The sequence below is a fragment of the Helobdella robusta genome, assembly GCF_000326865.2.
Source record: "Helobdella robusta unplaced genomic scaffold HELROscaffold_24, whole genome shotgun sequence".
Taxonomy (NCBI): Eukaryota; Metazoa; Annelida; class Clitellata; order Rhynchobdellida; family Glossiphoniidae; genus Helobdella; species Helobdella robusta.
Window position 1 is genome coordinate 1427100 of NW_008704261.1, and position 20020 is coordinate 1447119.

Below are 20020 nucleotides of genomic sequence, written 5' to 3' on the forward strand. Positions count from 1 at the left end.
CTTTTAAATTATTTTCATGTTTCTAGTTCAAACTACCAGGTTAGGCATGACTTTATACATAAAATTATTAAGAAATATAATTACATTTTCATCTTATACTTAGTTAATGTTTTCAAAGCTGAGAATGTAGTGACATCTCTTAATAATACATATAAAAAAAAACCGCTGCATATCTTGATAGATGAAATACTTCTTGGTGACGTCACTTAGTGGGTGTAGTAGGAGGAGGATGAAATCGTCGGAGGCCACCCAAAATTCGAACCCAAGTCCGTGGAGGAGGCGAGTGTAGGCAGCCTTGTCGCACATCCTCTCCATCAGGTCCTCGTTGTATCGGGCCCACAACCAGCTCGGAACCACGAAGTACGGCTCAAATGACTCTCTGAATTTGCCTGTTTTGTTTTTCATTGATTAAAAAGAATAAATAAATAAATAATTATTATTATTATTAATAAATAATTAAATAAAAAATTGTAATAAATAAATAATGAAAAAAGATAGAATGGAAGAAAGAGAGAAAAAATAAATAAACAAATAAATATATATAAATAAATAAACAATAAAATTTTTTTACTTGACATGGCTCAGCGGTAGTAACCCATTTGCTCTAATTAGTGGCTGCATGACCTTGTGGCCAGTTGGGTTTGACCCAAAAATTTTCAAATAAATAACCTTGGATATTTACTAAAGATCGTGAATGAATGGATGGATGGATGGATGGAGGGATGGATGAATGGAGGGATGGATGGATGGATGGATACACACTTCAATTAGGCGGGTAATTAAATTAACTCGCAATTGTCGACAAAAAAGTTATTAATGGCGTAAATTTGATAAACAACATGATATATAATAATAATAATTTTAATGAAATAATAATAATAATGAATCTTCATATTGCGAGTTGGGGCTACATTCAAAAAAAATTTACACTCACAAGTTGTATAAATTTGCATAAATTACCACGAGCCTGTATAAATTTGCATAAATTACCACGATGTTGCATAAATTTGCCTAAATTAACATAAAAACCATGAATATTAATGATTCCTGTAGCCTTAAGCTCGATTCGTGCTTCAGGCCCAAAAGAGCATGTTCTCATTGACATATTCTGTGAAGAGCTGTGAACACAGGGTCTGTCTAAAATAAATAAATAAAAATGAAAACAATATTAATTATTATAATAATAATAATAATTAATAAACATTATATTATTATGTGAAACAAAGGTGGTGTTGGTGTTGGTAGTGGTGTTGTTGTTGTTGGTGGTGGTGGAGACTTCCAGAAGGTGGGGACGTCCTGGTGGTCTTGGCAATGAAGGTAGACGGGAAAGAATTTTAAACCCCTCATGACGTCACTCAGAGCATGTCATTGGTAATGAATGATGAATGACTGAATGAAGTAATCAATGTATGAAGTAACCAATCAATCAATCAATCAATCAATCAATCAATCAATCAATCAATCAATCAATCAATCAATCAATCAATCAATCAATCAATCAATCAATCAATCAATCAATCAATCAATCAATCAATCAATCAATCAATCAATCAATCAATCAATCAATCAATCAATCAATCAATCAATCAATCAACCAATCAATCAATCAATCAATCAATCAATCAATCAATCAATCAATCCATCAGTCAATCAATCAATCAATCAACCAATCAATCAATCAATCAATCAACCAACCAACCAATCAAGCAAGCAATCAATCAATCAATCAATCAATCAATCAATCAATCAATCAATCAATCAATCAATCAATCAACTAACCAGCCTGCTAGCCAACCAATCAATTAACCTGTATTTATCTATATATTTTAATAGACATTCTATGTATGCATATCTTGTTTTTTGATATGCTATATATGCGACGCTGCTATGTGCTGTTCTGATTATAGAAAAAAGTATAGAAGGGAGTATAGAATTTTCTATGATTTAGAAAGCGTTATGTAGATAGGGCGTTAAAAACATATAAAAAGCCGCGAGTTGAGATATAGAGGGTCGGTCGGTCGTTGTTGTTTATTTTAGGTTTTGTTTTTAGCTTGGTTTCGCTTTTATTTTTAGCTGTTGATTATAGTATCGCTTGATAGTTTGCCTGATAGTTATAGTATTAATAGATTGTTAATTTTGGATATATCGCTTGTTAATAATGACAGAGGTTTAATTTGTACTATTTTGTTTTTATTGAATAAAAGAAGTGTACACTTGAAATTCGGCTCGGCTTAATTATTTTACCTAAAATAATGTATGTTGAAGAAGACTTGCTGATAGTTGACGAGGTTGGCGTCTTTAGTCAACAAGCAGGGCGCAAACAAACTTCCGCCCGGCCAGTGTTTTCAGATCCTGAGAGGGTCTATTGTAGAGTGGCGGATCCCGGCCAGGAAAGACTCCGCCGAAGCGTAGGCTCGGGTTGATATTTGTATGCGGACGTGGTTCGGGACCGCGCGGTGCGGAATTCGAATGTCGCCGGGCAAAAATCTACAATTGGTTGATCTGCCAGTTCTGATAACTTCTTAGGTGCTGCGCGCCATATTTTCTTAACATAACATTTATCTTGTTAGTTGTATTTTAATCAATTTTCTTCTTTTGATAATATTTTCCGTATACCGTGTATCGTACCACAAAACTTGTGCTGCGCCTCTAATGAGTTAATTTCAGACTCACTCTCCATTTGTTTTTGTTGCGGGGGTTAGGGTTATTCATTTTTTATTTTTTGTTAACTGGTATGTTGTTATTTTTCTCACGTTTCAAATTTGCTTCCCAACACTCACATCTTCCATTACTCTCCAAAACTCTTTATTGCTATTTTTTGTATACACAAAAATTTTCAATTTTGTGCTTACGTCTGTAAAAAAGATAATTTGGTGTCTGAAGTTTTTTTCATTTTATAACTTAGTTTTGTGTGTGTGTGTTAGTATATTTTCCTGTGATAACTTACACACGCAACTGCAATACATCCAAAAAGCAGCGTCTGATTAACTTATTTGAAATCTCAATAAAATAGACTTTTTTTAAAAAAAAACCGTTAAATCAATAGAAGCGTATAATTACACAGGCTGAAATTTGTCAACAAACAAAAAGTAACAAAATAAACTAAGGAAGGAAACAGAGAAATAAACATATATACGTTTTTTTGCATGGGTGCCCGGCATTAATTAATTTTTTCCATTCTCATCATTCCAGCTTGTTTATCAAACTCTTTCACAAAAAATTATCTTGAGTAAAACACAATATAAAAATCAAATAATGATAATAGTAATAATAACAATAATTACATTATTAATAATAGCTTTGATGACATTAAAATATTTTTAGTTAATTCATTACAATTGAATTTTAATTTTAACATTTACTCTCTCTACGTTGATGACATTTTAATGACATACACCGATTAGTAGGTTTCAGGCAAAACACGATTTACAATAGAACATGCCAACATCAACACACTACAATTTTTTGACATACTGACACAAATCAATTCGAACAGCATCTTTCTAAAATCTTGTGATATTAAATCAGCACATAAAGGACCCTGCTTCAACGGATTTAGTAAAAACAAGAACAGCATGATAAATGCATTTCTCAATCGAGCATGTATCCATTCCTCAAATACGCCAGTCGCGACAACGAATTACAAAGAATAACCCAACTACAATGCAATAATAACTTTAAAAGATTTGACGTACAAAGAATAATAAAGTCAAAAATAGCAAAAAACGGCAACCCACACAACAATTTTAATAACAAAAACACAAATAAATTTACCAAAAACAGTAAAAAAACAATTCAATAAATATTACAGATTTTTTCACTTGGAGATAGCAAAATTTATCAAAGCCCAAATAGAAAAAATTGCTAAATTTGTGCTGTCTCTCGCGTTTTTAGATTAGTGCACCAAATGCCTAATTGAAACAATTCTTTCGAATTTATAATTTAAATTGAGCAACTAAAATATTCGTTATAAATCTGCAGCTGTTCATTTGAAGTGAATCATTGCTAATAAAATTAATAGTTTCTTCGCAATAATAATGTTTATCTTGGTAAGAAATTTTTTTACAAGTTTCAAACATTTGATTTAAAAATCATTTAGAAGGAATTAAAATAAAAAATTACTAATTAACAATAAACTGGTTGTTTAAATATTAAATACACATTGTCAACAAAACCAACATAGTACGGTTGTAACAAACAAAACAATTAATAATTTTTAAGACGAACTAATTTTTTACAAATATTTTCTTTTAGTACAAAAATCAGTTTTTACTATTACAAAGTTTGAATTCAAATCATTTATAATAATTTTTAAATGTTTTAATTTAACCACTAGAGAAAATTTAAAAAAATTTGAATTCATATCCTTTCTCTCAACATGTCGATGACTGCTTGCTTCTCTTTCGGAGTCAGGTGGTCAGCAGAGATTACTACGGATGCTGCATAGTCCACATCCTCAATGAAACTTGGCTTTGTGTAGCCGTCAAAAAGATGGGCTTCTATATTTTTTAAACATTCTTCTTTCAGCTCCTTTGGAATTTTGTCAAAAGAGTCAGCGTATCTTTCAAAGAAAATATTGAATCGTGTTTCATAATTGAAGTTATCTTCTACCCAGAGCCGGTGAGGTTGAAAAAGAATTCCTGGTGCTATTATGGCGATAAAAACAGATACCACCAAAATGTGGAGTGACTGCGTTAGTGCCATATCACAATGTTATTTCACATACTTCAAAATTTTCTTTAGTAAATCAGTTTACTTCACACTATTTTGTAATACAATATAATGATTGCAATACAAGAATTTCTAATGATACAACGCAAAACTTTCTTCAACAACTCAGCTTGTAGTCTAAATAAAGTATAAAAAGTATTATTGTTTGAACCTTGTTATTTGAGATTTGGTTCGAAAAATTAAATAACCTTTCAACATTGTTTTCACACTTTGCATTTGCAGTATAAAGCTGTCTGCTGCTTCACTCTGATGATTTATTAGATTCTTAAGTTTCATAAGTTCAATCAGCACAATTTTGAATTTATTACTTAATTCATACTAATAAATTCAGAAAATTTTTAAAAATTTAATTATTACCAATATTCGGTGGCTTTAAAACATAAAATTAGTATTGTGAATAACTTAATGTAAATAAGTCAATTCGATAATTAAAAACCGAGTTAACTTAGTTGGTAGAAGGGCCATGTCTCGTGTTGTTATCTAAGATCTAGTTTGAAAACTCTCAGTCCAAAAAATTAAATAAATTTTCAACATTGTTTCTACATTTTGCATGATAATTGTGCGTGATATGATGAGCGTACGTACACAAAAAGTGCCTAGAATGATATGCAAACAGATCGTTTGGTTTTTCCAGCATAACAAAAATATCATATTAAAATAATTAAATTGGTTTCGAACATTTGAATTATTCAAATTAACTAGCTTAATAATTATATTACTGTTAATTTATTATACTGTATATAAGTTATTTAATTTTGTTTTCCTAATCTTATGTATAAGTGTGATTGGTGCAGGTTGCAGAGTTCACGCTTAATGGCAGGGTCAAAGGTCAAACATTAAACGGGTTTGTGACGGTCATGATTGCAGTCATGTGAGGATGATGATGATGAGGTTGTTGTTGTTGTTGACATCATAATTAATTGACATTTTCTTACGATGTTGTTGGTGATGGTTTTAAACTTTGATGCTGGGCTGATCTATATGATCTATTTAAACACAACTATATAAACAGGCGACTATATACATGCGTCAAACAATATTTTCTTACTTGTATATTATATAGTTTTTATATAAAAATAAAGTTAGATAATTTAAAAATTTAATGATGGATATAGTGATGACTATGAAAATGATTATATTAATTAAAAAATGAGCTGTGATTATGATTTGAAAATAAAATGAAGATTATTGAAAACTGATAAAAAGGATGTTTCCTAATGACGAGTCAGATAGTTTGGAAGAATGATAACCTGCAATGCCATTTGCCTTTTGTTATGTCATTTTTATCAAAGTGTTTTCAATAATTTAACCGGTTCTATTTTTCTACAATTTTATATTGATGGATTCTCAGCTACATTGCGTGAAAGAACTTGAATCAGAATGTTTTGCAAGAGGTTTATAGATAATTTAAAACTTCTTGGTGTAACTCGTGGTTACGCTGTTTTAATTAAGAAACGAAGTGGATAACTTGTTTCAGGTATTATATCTATACTACGCTGAAACGAAAAGTCCTGATTTTTGTGGTACCTACCAAGTTTCATTTCGTCTTTTCTAATGTAACGCATCTCTTCCTTAGATATCTAGCTAAATCCATAACTAATAAGTCTTCTCACACAGAATCAGATTTTTATTTTTTCATCCATTTTCAAACTAACGTAACCAAATTCAATTTTTATGACAACGAAAAAATTAATCGCGAATATTTTTTTTGGTATCTTTAACGGCATTTTAGCTTCCAAAATGGTGCTATGATGTGATTATTTAATAATTCATTTCAGTAAATGTTTTTTATTTTTATTCTATTGGTAAATTTTGTTATAAATTTTGTTTATATAACTCAAAACCTCTACCACCGGTCGGAAAAATCGAAGTCCAGGCACCCCGACGCACCAGCTCAGTTCATGCATTTTACAGCATTAACAATAAGTAATATATAACCTTTTCAATTGTAGATCAACTTTATCCAAAGTAGAAACTTGCATCCTGTCAGCCATACCTGACTCGCCATCACTCGACGTCCCATCCCGCGCAGAAACTTGCATCCTGTCAGCCATACCTGACTCGCCATCACTCGACGTCCCATCCCGCGCATGCACCAGACAACGCAATTACTGCTTATTTTAAAAAATTTGCTCCAAAAAGATCGCAACATGAACATTTTGAAAATAATCCGGACGAACTAGAATTAGCAAAAATAAATTATCAGCTTCAGCATTTTAAAATTCAAAAGATTTTTATTTAATCCAGAGAAAAGCAAATTTGTATAACTTTTAAAAAACAAACAACTTAATAAAAAAATTTTTTTCCAACAAAAAATTTCTGGCTAACCAAAAGACACCCTGTGAATATTTTGAAGTTTCACAACATTAAAATAAAATGTAGATAAATGAGATGCCCTATTTATTTTTTAAGTTACTTACAAGTTAATCCGAATTGGTTCATTTCAAAACCAACAACAACCTCATCACGGCAGCTGTTTTTGGAGCCCGATGTATGACAAGAAGTTTATTTTTGTAGACCACGTAAGGCATTTGATGATAATAATTAAAACAAAAGTTTCTGTTTTTAGCATTATTGAACGTTTTTATCGTTAGAAACCTTTGAAAACGGTCCCAAAAGAAAAAGCAATATTTATAAAAAAAAAATCTGTCATTCAATGTTAAAACTACCACCTTGTACATTAAATTGCCACAATTTAATAATCTATTTTCCAAAATAAATTTATTATAATTTTAATATAATTTTCAAAATGTCTACAGTTAAATAAATTTTTTATTTAAATTTCTCATGATTAAAATTCAAGGTTCATGAATTACCATACCAAACAAAGAAATGATAATTAAGATTGGTGGCAGCGCATTTCTTACAAACTTGAAAATCTCAATAAAAATTAAAATAGGTTAATTAACAACAGTTTAAAAATTTCAAATAAAAAAGAAATTAATATCAGTGAATTAAGGACATGTCTTGTTCCCCAAGAAATCAAACTACAATATTTTCGCGTTCCAATTCGCTTCCTATTCAAATGAGTATTTTAATTTTTTATATAAATAAAAGATAACTTCAATAAACCTACTTAAACCAACTTTAAATTTTCATTTTTTTTTTCAAAAAATTATTTTAATTATTGTGATAATTTTCAGTTTATTTTATTTTTAAGTAAACTTAACATTCATCAATGGACCAAACTTCCTTTCAAGATTTGACTAATGACTTAGGATCATCAAATCCTCCTTCAGCAAGGCCATCATTCTCAAGTCGATGGTCAAATTTAGCAATGGATCCGAATTCGTCTCGCCAACAACCAACTTCCTTCTGGTCGAACTGCTCAACAAACAAATCTTCTATGAAGCGCTCGCATCAATCTTCAAATAAAAATGATTCAATGTGGCTACACAGGTCGAACCAGTCATCGTTCCGCCAAACAACAAATACACCGTTGTGGGAGCAGTCAGCAAAAACATCAACACCCTCATTGTGGCAACAATCAGCAAAAACATCAACAACAACACAACAATCAACAGGCAAACTTCCACCTAGGTGGTCCTTGTTATCTTCTCCGAAACACTCAACAAACCATTCAAAAATTTTCAACAAAAAATCAACAATACCGTCATCACACCAACCAAGAAACCCACCATCATCACATCAACCAGCAGACCTACCATCATCACATCAAACAAGAAGTGAGATTCCCACAAGATGGTCATTGTTGTCACCAGCAAAATCCTCTTCGTCATTTCGGCAGCGCAACTCCAAAAATCATTCAACATCATTCTGGTCAAAACGGTCAAAAAATTGTTTTTCATCTTATTGGCCGGATCAACGCCTGTATTTAACACCATCAGCTAAATTGGCAATTCAATTGCAGCAGCAAGCTCCGTCAACATTTTCGTTGTTTAAAACACCCCTCCCACTAACGCCTACATCCGTTCATCCGCCGACCACATTCTACACATCCACTCAACATAAAACGTTAAAGTTTGCGGCGCCAAAGTTTTGTATCGCACCTCGGCCTTCCCTGCTGCAAGCTCCAAACATTCGTTGGTTCTATATCATCGAAGAGGAAATGAAAAGAGCGCGAGTGCTTGAGACTTTCAATAAGTTAAAAATGGTTTAGATCTCTTTATTTTATTTTTTAACGGTCTGATTTTAACATGAACAAGGCCTGATTTTTGAGGGTATAGCAGTTAAGTGCAATATTCCTTTGTGTGTTTGTGTGATTAATATAATTGTATTGTATTATTATATATGTGTATTGTATTAATAATAATATTATTATTATCTCTATGCCCTGAGGAATATTTTAACGGAAAATAATGATAATAATATGAATAATAACGATCAACATTTAATTTATATTTTAACTTTCATGGATGTTGTTTTATTTCAAATTGAATGAGTTTGTAGTGTTTCATTTTTTCCAAATTCTTTTCAACTTGCTCTCTCACACATTCGCTAACATTTTACTTTTTTCTGTAAATCATCAATCTCTGTCTCTGTCAATGTCTGTCAAACGCAGAGGAGGCAGCAACATGCCAGGTTTGATGAAACGTTGAAAATAAAATTATGAATAGAGAAAGTTTAGAATTCAAAATGTGAGGTAAAATGAACAAATAAATTAAATAGTAACATAACATAAAAAAAAGTTTGAAGCAGAAGGCAATTGGAATTAAGGCAAATAAAATGAATTACTATAAAATATAAGAACAGCTAAAAAAAGAAAAAGAAAAGAAAAACGAGCCAGAAGCAAAATGGGCGTAAAAAATGTAATGTGCCACATATCCTAACAAAAATAATTTTTAATTAAGTTTTTTTATATAATATATTTTAAATTTAAGTGCTGTAACATTTTATTTTAAAAGATTTGATAATCTCATAGCGATTTTATTTGGTGGTGTAATTTTTTTTAAACATTTCTGTAAAAATTGTACATATTTAATGAAGTAATCTTAACAACTTGCACAACGCAAATTCACGTTTTACAACTTACTTTTAGTTTTAAAGATATTCACCATGGTAACTATATAATTCACCTATATATGCAATGCTAGTGACATCTTGTGTGTTCCATAAAGTTTTTCAAACAAAATGATGCAACAACTTTCATGAACAAATAAATTTTATGAACGATGTATTGTTTCAGCGTTGTTCAAAAGTTTCAAAGATTTTAATGGTATCGTAATTAAGTCCAACAGTACTTAAATTTTTGTATGAATAATAACCAGCATGGTACAACAGCAAACCCTTGACCCTTCGTGGAAGTTTTCTTTACTTGCAAACGTTTGGCCTTGCCATCAAGAAATTGCCGATAAATTATGCTATATTGCGGTTTGGGTAACTGCTCCAAACTGTTTTAATGCATCTCCATTGGAAGTATGAGAGGTCCAACTAATTGCCACAATTTTTCTCGAAAACCACATCTCAGCAGCATTAATCCTTTTTTCCATTTTTTTAAAACTGTCCAGGTCTCACAGCCGTAAATGAGCCATGTAAATGAAAAATGTAAAACTTTTAATTTTGTTAATATTCTGATTTTACTGTTGTGAAGATGTTTTTCATTTTAGAATATGTATCTTTTGTCATAGCTATCCTTCGTTTGATATCCAAATCACATTTACAGCCTGAGGTAATCAGACTTTCGAGATAATTGAAGCTGTTAATCTGTTTCACCTGTTTACCATTAATGACTATGGAGCAGATCGGATCGGTTTTGTTTTTACTAATAATCATGAACTCTGTTTTGTTGAATGTTAATTTGCAAGCTTTTTTTCACTTTAAAAACCAGTTTGGAAACAGTTATTTTATTTACAGTTTTTTCATTGATTCCACTATAAAAGCTGTATCATCAGCATATTTTACATTGTTAATATTCACGCCTCCAATGGATATACCAGGTTGATCTTCTATCTTTTTCATGAAGATCTTACTCTAGAGGTTGTTCAAGTCTGGAAATATTTGCCTAACACTTTTCTTAATTTCGACAAAACTAATAATTTTGATACCAACATTTATCTTTGGTCCCGATAGAGGTTTTTGATAACTCTCGTGTCTTTTCGATTAATGTCAAAATTTTTTAATGTTTCCATAAGCTCCACGTGTTTTAGGCTATCAAAAACTTAGGAGTATTCGACAAAACATATATACAAGTCTTTCTTCGCAGTTAGATAAAAAAAAACCGATTCACTTGGATATAAAATATTATTATAAATAATGCTTGTAATTATAAATAATATGAAAAATAATTGAAACGATGAAGAGAGGACATGTTGAACTTTGCACGCCACTCAGCTCCCCAAAACCTCATCCGGTTTGATGACGACCCGACCAGCTGAATGTCTTTTTTGGAAAGACCTTGGATGTAATGTTGATTTCTGAAAAGAAAACTGATGAGGTATGACTTTCCATACATTTTTCATTCAAGTTTTTTATTAGCAAACAAATTTTAATGGCTTACATTTGACACATTTGAAACAATTTTTTTTACCGAAGATTCTTAAAAATCTGGCAAGTTCATCCTCTTTTAACAAAAATTCTCCAAAAATGTCAGCATAGTGGAAGTTTTAAGATGTTCAGTGACCGACGACCGAGGACTCGTGTTGCTGGCCGGATCATACTTCACTGAATCATTTCAAGCCTCTTCTTATTTTCATTAATTTTGTAGTTACAGATGATATTTGAACAGTTGATGTTGACAAGACTGTTTCATGCACACTAAACAATGTTTTATCGTTTCTAATTGGAGCATCTGAAAATGCTGCTATTCAAGTTAAAAAAAGTTATAAATATTATACAATATGGGAGTTTACTAGATGTAGGCTTTCCGAGTATGACATTTTATTATGTAGATTTTCAACAATTGTTTACAAAATAAAAAAGTACATACTTTTTATATTTTTTTTAATATTTTTTTGTAACAACAAAAACATTTTTAGTTTTTTTAGTTATCAATATTTTATTCAATAATGTAGTGAATAAAACAATAAAAATACTCTTAGAATCAACATCAACTTAGAACACAACAAATTGGTTGAAATACATACGACCGCAAATCCTGGCAAATTCTAGCTAACTGATTAAAATATTTAAAATAAAATTAAAAAATAAAATAAACTAATTGATATTTGGATGGCAAATCGGCAAGATTGGTTTTTTTATAAGTTATAAATTAACTTAAACTCGCAGATATAAAAAATTAATTTGCAATAAATATTAATAATATAAAAACGGAAATATTCATGAAAACATCGATTGATAATAAATTTCGTTTGGCAACCACCGAGTTAAAACAATTCAGTCGATCAGTGCAAAACCATTCTGCCAATCACAAATCCCCTGTGCAAGTCCTTGTGTGCACACCTCAATAGCTCCACAATTTTCACGTATTTCTTTTTTTCGCCTGTCACTCTGCCGTTGGAGTTTTTTGATGTTTTTGGAATCTGAAATGGTTTGTTACGATGTTGCTTATTAAAAAATTACAGTTAAATAAATAATCAAGAGCAAAATTTATTTACTAAAAAATAAAAGACACTTGTTAGGTAGGTTACAGCCAAATAGAATATTTATGCGGTGGCGTGTAACAAAAATGCATTCCATCTCAAATACAAAATTTATGCCTATTACTTTTTTGATTGAGCCGCTTGATTTGAACAAAAAAATCATAAAAACATTTTCCAACATAAATTGATTGTCACAACGACTTAGAGACACATTTATGTTATTCTAGACTTCCTGATCACAGTTTTAAAAGATATTTTGTTATTAAATGCTTTTCATGTTAAACGTTCGTGCTACAAAGGCTGTACTATTAACACTATACAGCGTGCACACACATTATGTACACACGTGCAAGCACCGCATCATACGGGTATGATGGTCTTTTTCGGACAGACAGGATTCGAACCAAATCATCGCGTTGATAGCAGCGCGTGATAGAGCACCTCTACCGACTGAGCAAACTCGTTGACTAATATGTTTACTAATAGTTCAATATGCTCAAAGTTTTCAAATCACAAAAGTTTGGTTAAATTCTAATAATTGTAATAAATTTTGATGGTCTGCATGAAATAATTACCGGTGTAATTCAAGAAACACCATCACCAAGAAGAACTATTAATTCAAATGACGGGAAAGTTATATCTATATATCACAAGGGTAACGTTGGTAGAGACTCTTTGTCGATAGTTTTTTACTTTTTCCTTTCATTTTATGATTTTATGTTAATACATATTAATAAAAATCACTTAAAATTTTTCATAAAAATAAGCTACTAGAATTCTGGAATGGGCTTTAAATTGCAGCCGAAAAATATTTGATAGGGTAATTTTTTTTAATTTTCTTAACTGAGTAAATATTAACAAGTTTGTAAAATGAGTTGGTGTATTGTGGCAGAAGGCGGATGGGTAAGAAAACGAACATCATCGAACTTTTGAAAAGCTTTTAGCCCCAAGACAACAAATTTCTTCGCTACGCCACTGCTAGCGGCCTGTATAACAGATTTTGAAAAGGCAACGACGTACCCAACTGACCTTAACAATTGTTGCTTCAACTACAATCTCAAAATGTTTTTGATAGAACTGCGTCAGTCAATAACCTTGCCAGATTCATTTTCACATATCAGCATTTCTTCCCACGCCTCACCGAATGGTTGGCCCCAGTCCGTCGGGTAGTCGTCAAATATGATGATGGCGTCGGGACTGGAATGGCGAGCGAAGTTCAATATATCTTCTCTGCAAACAATTTTAACAATAGTATGAAACGTATATTATTATTTTAAATAAAAATTATTGCAACACCAAAACAACTTCGTGGAAATTTGAAAAACGAAAAATAAAATTTTGCTTAAGTTTCATACAAACTTATAAAAAAAATTTTTCAATTTTAAACCTTGCCACAGAATACGTATGTCCTCCGTCAACGAAAATTAAGTCACAGAGTGGAAAGTTGTTGCTCGCAATGGCTTTTGGCACTTCAGTTACTGAGTCGCCAAATCTTTTAATAGAACGAAATAAAATAATTTTAACAAATTATTTATGTGGTTTTTCGAAAAATTAGTTAACTATTTATCTACAAAATTTAAAAAAAAAATTAAAGCAAGATAACGAAAAAAGATAAAATAAAGTTTTGTTGAAAAACATTGACTTAACTACTTGTAATGTACATACATCTGAAAAATGGCTGAAGCAATGACGATAAAGGGCATATATATATATATATATATATATATATATATATATATATATATATATATATATATATATATATACAGCGTATATGTTTTTTGTAGTTCGTTTTTTCAATTTTTCTCACTAAAGCTTTTTGGTGAACGTTTATATATATATATATATATATATATATATATATATATATATATATATATTATACCGTTTTATTTTTATAAAGAAAAAAAATTTAATTTTTTTTCAAACCAGATTTGCATATGAGTTTATTTTGTGTCATTTGATGATATAAAGACAAACACCAAAAATCAATAAAATCAAACAATGTTAAGTGACCTCTCATTGATGAGATTGTTCAGAAAATTCAGTTTTTTAAAGCATTTTTTTTAAATTAATAAAAAAAAATTGTTTTTAATTTATTATGAGTATTTATATATTGTTTTATTATAAAGTAATGTCTGAATCAGTAGAGTTCTTTTTCTAAGGTTCATTCATTAATTTCCTGTGATGCTCAATCACCTGATACATCAACTGGCGCTGATTTTCATCATGAGTAAGTGCTGTATTAAAATCAGATGCCAATTTAACTGCTCGCTCAGCACAATCATTAACTACCCGTACTGCAGTCACTATCTCTTTTGCATTATTGCAATCCTCTAGTTGTGGCCATACTTCTGGATCAAAGCAAAAAAAATTTTGACTGAGTTTCAATGTAGAAAATAAATTTAAAGACTGTTTTGTCACAAAATCTGACAAAATCTTGGATTTGAAAAAACTTATGTGTTTTGGATCTACTTTTCTAACATCATTTTTTTAGCTGGTTTATGTAATGCTTTAACCATAAGCCTTTTCTCATCGACATTAACCAAATTAGAAACAAATGTCATTCCAACAAGATCTTCGCTTAGATACCAAAGATTCCTTTTAATTTTTTCCATTGCTTCTTTTCCAACTTTGCAATCAACTTTTTCAAATAATTCCTGAGTTTGAAGAAGACATAAATCATTGTAAGGAGCACTACAGCTGTCTGCTGCACAAAACCATGCCTTTACATATACAGTTACAGTAAAGAGACAAAGTCTCTTTAATGCTTGTAGCTCACGTGCAGTTAACTTCAGTTGATCACGAAAGCAAAAAATCTTCAAACAATAAATTCCTTTGGCCATCCAGCGAGCCCTGTGATAAGCTCCTGGAGGAGTGACTTGTACAGCAGTAGGATCTGAAACTCCAAGAGTTATGAGAGAAAGCCTAATCAATTGCAAGTAGCCATGTCGAGGTTGAGTATTTTGCAGTTGGTCTTGAAGAAAATCAATCATAGCTACACGATTTTGCTTTAGCCACAAATTTTCATCATTAGTCAAAGAACAATCAGTTGTTACCTTTTCAATCGATGCATATTTTAACTGATTAATTGATGGCCATTGATCTTTAAATCTATTAAAAATAGCAATTTGAGGGCCAGACAAAGTGAAAAATAAATCAAATAAAGCTGTTCCAATAATTTTAAAAATATGATGCCTGCATGCTAAAAACAAGAAATGTTTATTAAAGGATTTCTGAATTATTGTTATAGCACCAGTATGAATGCCAGTATTAGAACTTGTGTCAAAACACAAACCAGCCAACCAATTTGACACGCCTTCCCAATTCTGAAGTAACTGAACTATTGTGGTTCCTATGTTTATGCCAGTACCGCCAACCTTTGGTATAGCTATCAGTTTTTTTACATTTTTCCCTGATACCACAATTGGCAGGCAATCTATGTTTACACCATCAAAATTAGGTAAAAGTTTTCCATCAAAGTGAACCACAAGAGATGTGTTTGGCAAAAATGTGTTTTTGTTTCCGATAGATTGTCGTATAGCTTTTCTAGATCCGTAAAGAGAGCTTGTTGACAAAGTGAGTTCATCAACGTTGATTCCAACTGCCTTTAATGCTAAAGCAACTATGTGCATGGTTTTCCAATAAGTTGTTTTTGTACGATCTAGACTTGCCATGAACAGTGGATCATCTACTTGACACCTTTTTTAAGTTCATTAGTTTTAGGAGATATCGGAGTACTTCCTACAATTTGATTCTGATGGTATTTGCTGACACCCTACTTCCTCATCAGACTTATCGCTTATGTTATCTGTTGATGTTGAATTATCATCATCATCATCTTCATAATTGGCTATGTTTCTCTTTTTATTAGGTCTTTCTTGTTTTTGATTTTTGCTTAGTTTCCTTTTTAATTTTTTCTCTTCTTGTTTGGCAAATTCTTTGTCTTCTCCAAACAATAAACTTCTGTAATGTTTTATAAAAACATGTAAAAATATTTTAAAAACCCCAAACACCAAAAAAAAATCATTCAGGCTTCATAAAAAAACAAAATGTGATTTGAGAGGTCACTAATACTTATCCTTTTTAATTGAAATTTTTACCGGATGATACAAATATAAAACCACACCATATAAGCCCCTATGCATTGTTTTTAAAAAAAATTTTTTTTTGAAACAGTCTAATATATATATATATATATAAATCAGATATATATATATATATATATATATATATGATATATTAGTATTGTTATTATTATTATTATTAAGAGAAAACTTAATATAGCGTTCGTTATAGCAGTTTTCACAAAAGCTATCAAATTATAACTAATATTAATCCAAAATAGCAAGAATGAAAAGAAATGAACTATAATAAAAAAGGTATGTCATTAATTGTCAATGTTCAGCAATGTTCATTTCAAGCTTTCTGAGGGCTGAAGGCAAGCCGTTCCATACGACAGGGCCCAACACAGCAAAATCACGCGATCCAATCTTTAGCTGTCTATGAGGAACCACAAGAATGTTCGAATCGTCAAACCTCAGACGCACACCAGATGCGGTCGACGTTTTTAATTTCAGTTTATCTGATAAATATTTTGGAGCCAGACCATTTAGTGATTTAAAAACTGTGACAGAGATTTTAAAAACAATTCTTTTATTGATGGGCAACCAATGCAAATCACTCAGGATCGGTGTGGCATGATCATACAATCGACATTCAGCCACAATCAAGGCAGTACGGTTTTGTATCGATTGCAGAATTTTGATGGATCTAGCCGGGAGTCCGTAAAATAAACTATTGCAACAATCGACAGGTGAGTGCACCAACGCATGCGCCAGAGTCTGCATTGCGTCTTTATAAAGTGATTCCCAAATTTGTTTCATTTTTCATTTGTTTCATGTTTTTTAAAGAAACGCGTTGGTAAAATATCTAGTTGACAGGACTTTGTAGGTGACATCAGCCTCAGACACCGCCAGAAAAATCGAAAACAACTGCTGACATCCATGATCATCACTGTTTAGACAAGACTGATTTTCAGTGTCAATCCCCTGCTTTATTACTTTAATTTATTACTTTTATTACTGGCCAGCGTTGAGATCATTGAATTTGCGTTTAGTGCCTTTACAGTGACTGTTTAGAAAAATTTTATTAGCTACCCTTAACAAGCTTTTTGGAGTTTTACTGTTTTCATTGACAACTTTCTTCCAATATACTTTACCTTTGTTTGAATAAATTTCAGCTTTCTCTTTAAGGGCTAATATCCATTCATTTTTATCAGACAAATTACGACCCTTTTCTAAAAATTCTTTATTTTCTAGATTTTCGTTTTGAAGCCTTGCAATCATCATCAAACCACGGTGCAATAGGATGGCGCCCAGGCAGCACCAGTACAAGAGGAACAACCCTATCAACAATTCTCCTTACCTCGTCACTGAATAAACTAAATTCTGCATTTACATCATTAGTTTTACACGGTCTGGGCACTGGAGACTCAAGTACTTGCATCGCGAAAGCTTTCTCATCAAAACGATTCAAGAGTCGGATCAATCTTTTTGCTTTCAGAAACTTTGTCAATTTTATTGATAAACTAATCTGTACCAAACCATGATCAGAATAGATTCCACTAAGATAAACCTTTGCTTCGCATCTCATCAACAGCATGATTAATGTTGCTTAAATTTTCATCATTCAATTTTACTGCACACCTGATATTCCTGAGATCCGATTCTATGATTTTATTGACATCAGTCAATCTATCAGATTTAATCATCATTTCTGTGTACTTCTGTCAACTGCCTTCGCAAGCAGATCCGTGTCTATTACTGTTGATAACTTGGTGTCTGGAGAAACATTGTTACACGTATCACATAACCACTTAAAATTATTATACTTCTGAATGAAACTGTACATATCATCAGGTATTAACGTAAGATTAAAAACTTTTCAAAAAAACAAACTACAAACATATTAACATTCGGTAGAATTTATAGAATATTGTAAAAATTGTGGTTTAATGGTTGAATATGTGGAGACCGAATAAGACTGTATGTCTTGTGGTGTTAGATATTTGAATAGTGAATGAAATGAAATAAGGAAAATAACTGAGGCAAAAAGATAATTGAAGATAATCAAACAAATGTTCGTGTTATACATATATAAACATATAAATATATAAATGTTCGTTCAGTACATATATAAAAATATAAATGTTTAACCATTCATAAAAACCATTTATCCGCTTCATTTGTTCTCACGTATTCATATTATAGTATTAGGTGGTAGAGTCGAGATCCAGTGTCAATAAAAAAAAGCACAGAATTTTGATTTAAAATGTTGTAGGTTTATGATGTCTCTTGAATAGGGAGGTACAAGTTCTGTCCAAATTTTAGGACCAGCTATTTTTATGCTTGTCTGGACTAATTTGAGGCGGGTTTTGTAGATATAAAAGAGAGGGGTGTGTGTGTTTAGTGGTTGTAGATTGTATAGAGCTGCTTAATGTGTAGAAGTTGATGAAGTTAGGTGGGAAAAGATCGTTGATAAATATAAAAACGAATAAAGCAGAGCAGTGCAGGTAAATGAAGTTAAGTGGTAAAATTTTTTTTGCTAGTAAGAAAGGTTTAGTATGAGAATAGGGTTTGAGGTTAAAAATTAAACGTATTGATCTTTTTTAAGAGATTATTAAATTATTCAGATGGCTTTATAGACTATTTCCTCATTGCGTGATGCAATAGGTTAGATGAGGGTGAATGAATGTATAAAAAGCGTGTGTAGAGCAGAAAGAAAGAGTTTATAGTTAAATTTGTAAAAAATGCCAATGAGTTTGTTGATTTTTCTAAATTAGATTGTAGGTAAGAATTCCATGAGAGATTTTCTGTGATTGTGATTCCAAGGAATTTGGTTGACAGGGTGCGGTTTATAGGAATGCCATTAATTAATAGGTTTAGGTTAGGATTAATCAAATCAAATCAATCAAATCACTTTTATTCAATCAAACAAAACAAAAGCATGAATGATTCGGAGACCAAAAAAAGAAAATTAATTCTTGTGGGCTCGGCCACCGTGCAGCTCAAAATTGCTTCTCAATGATAAAATAAAATTGTCAATAGGAGAAAATGTATCAATGTTAATGAAATATGTACACACTTATATACATATATATACATATACATTATTATCCTTGAAAAACAGAACTTTTCGTAATTAAAAAATTTTTCAGTTTATTTTTAAAAAGATGCAAAGTGTTACAATCTTTAATTTCTTGTGGAATCGTCTCCCATATTCCTGGGCCGGTATGTTTCAAACTCATGCAGAGTACTTTAATTCTGGCTGGTGGAGCATAGAAAAGTGGCGTGTGGCGTGTAGTTCTTGCTTGAATGGAAGTTCCAAAAGTGAAAAAGTTTCTAAAAAATGCCGGCAACTGCTGACGTAGAAATCTAAAAATGAATGTTGCAACGTGGTAGATGAACAAGTTTTTGATGTTGAGTATTTTCATCTCGAGATAATATTCACTTGTGTGACAATGAGGATGAAGATTTTTAAATATTCTGATGAATCGGTTTTGGCATTTTGTTAACTGTTTTAGATGAATGTCAGGACTGTTTCCCCAAATTACGTTGCAGTAGATGAGGTGAGGAAAGATTAATGAATAATACAGGTCAATTAGAGTAGGTTTATTTAATTTATTTTTAATTTTGCTTATAACTCCTAGGGTTTTGCATATTCTTTTAGACATAGTATCTATGTGAATATCCCAAGACAGATTGTCCTTGATTGTACTCCAAGGAATT

The 20020-nt window shown here is 31.3% G+C and overlaps 4 protein-coding genes across 4 annotated transcripts in view; all 4 read right to left on the reverse strand.

Annotated features, from left to right (window-relative positions):
• Positions 1–99: 99 nt before the first annotated feature.
• On the reverse strand, positions 100–1105 carry HELRODRAFT_172691 (hypothetical protein; the record flags this gene model as incomplete). Its single annotated transcript, XM_009019351.1, has 2 exons — positions 100–389; positions 961–1105. 2 exons carry the CDS (start codon positions 1103–1105, stop codon positions 100–102), a joined length of 435 nt encoding a protein of 144 aa, XP_009017599.1.
• A 3254-nt stretch (positions 1106–4359) lies between these two features.
• Positions 4360–6785, reverse strand: HELRODRAFT_172692 (hypothetical protein; the record flags this gene model as incomplete). The annotated part of the gene is made up of 2 exons (XM_009019352.1): positions 4360–4561; positions 6670–6785. The coding sequence occupies 2 exons, from the start codon at positions 6783–6785 to the stop codon at positions 4360–4362; spliced, it is 318 nt and encodes a 105-aa protein (XP_009017600.1).
• Positions 6786–11670: 4885 nt separating this feature from the next.
• On the reverse strand, positions 11671–18006 carry HELRODRAFT_191761 (hypothetical protein; the record flags this gene model as incomplete). The annotated part of the gene is made up of 7 exons (XM_009019353.1): positions 11671–12170; positions 13148–13216; positions 13325–13460; positions 13618–13722; positions 14715–15899; positions 15972–16196; positions 17939–18006. 7 exons carry the CDS (start codon positions 18004–18006, stop codon positions 12033–12035), a joined length of 1926 nt encoding a protein of 641 aa, XP_009017601.1. The 3' UTR covers positions 11671–12032.
• A 1398-nt stretch (positions 18007–19404) lies between these two features.
• The window catches only part of HELRODRAFT_172694 (hypothetical protein), a gene marked incomplete at both ends in the record, with an annotated part of 4337 nt that continues 3721 nt past the window's right edge, over positions 19405–20020 (reverse strand). Inside the window, one exon of the mRNA XM_009019354.1 lies at positions 19405–19937. Coding sequence (XP_009017602.1) covers positions 19405–19937 — 533 coding nt within the window. The remainder of the gene's footprint in view (positions 19938–20020) is intronic.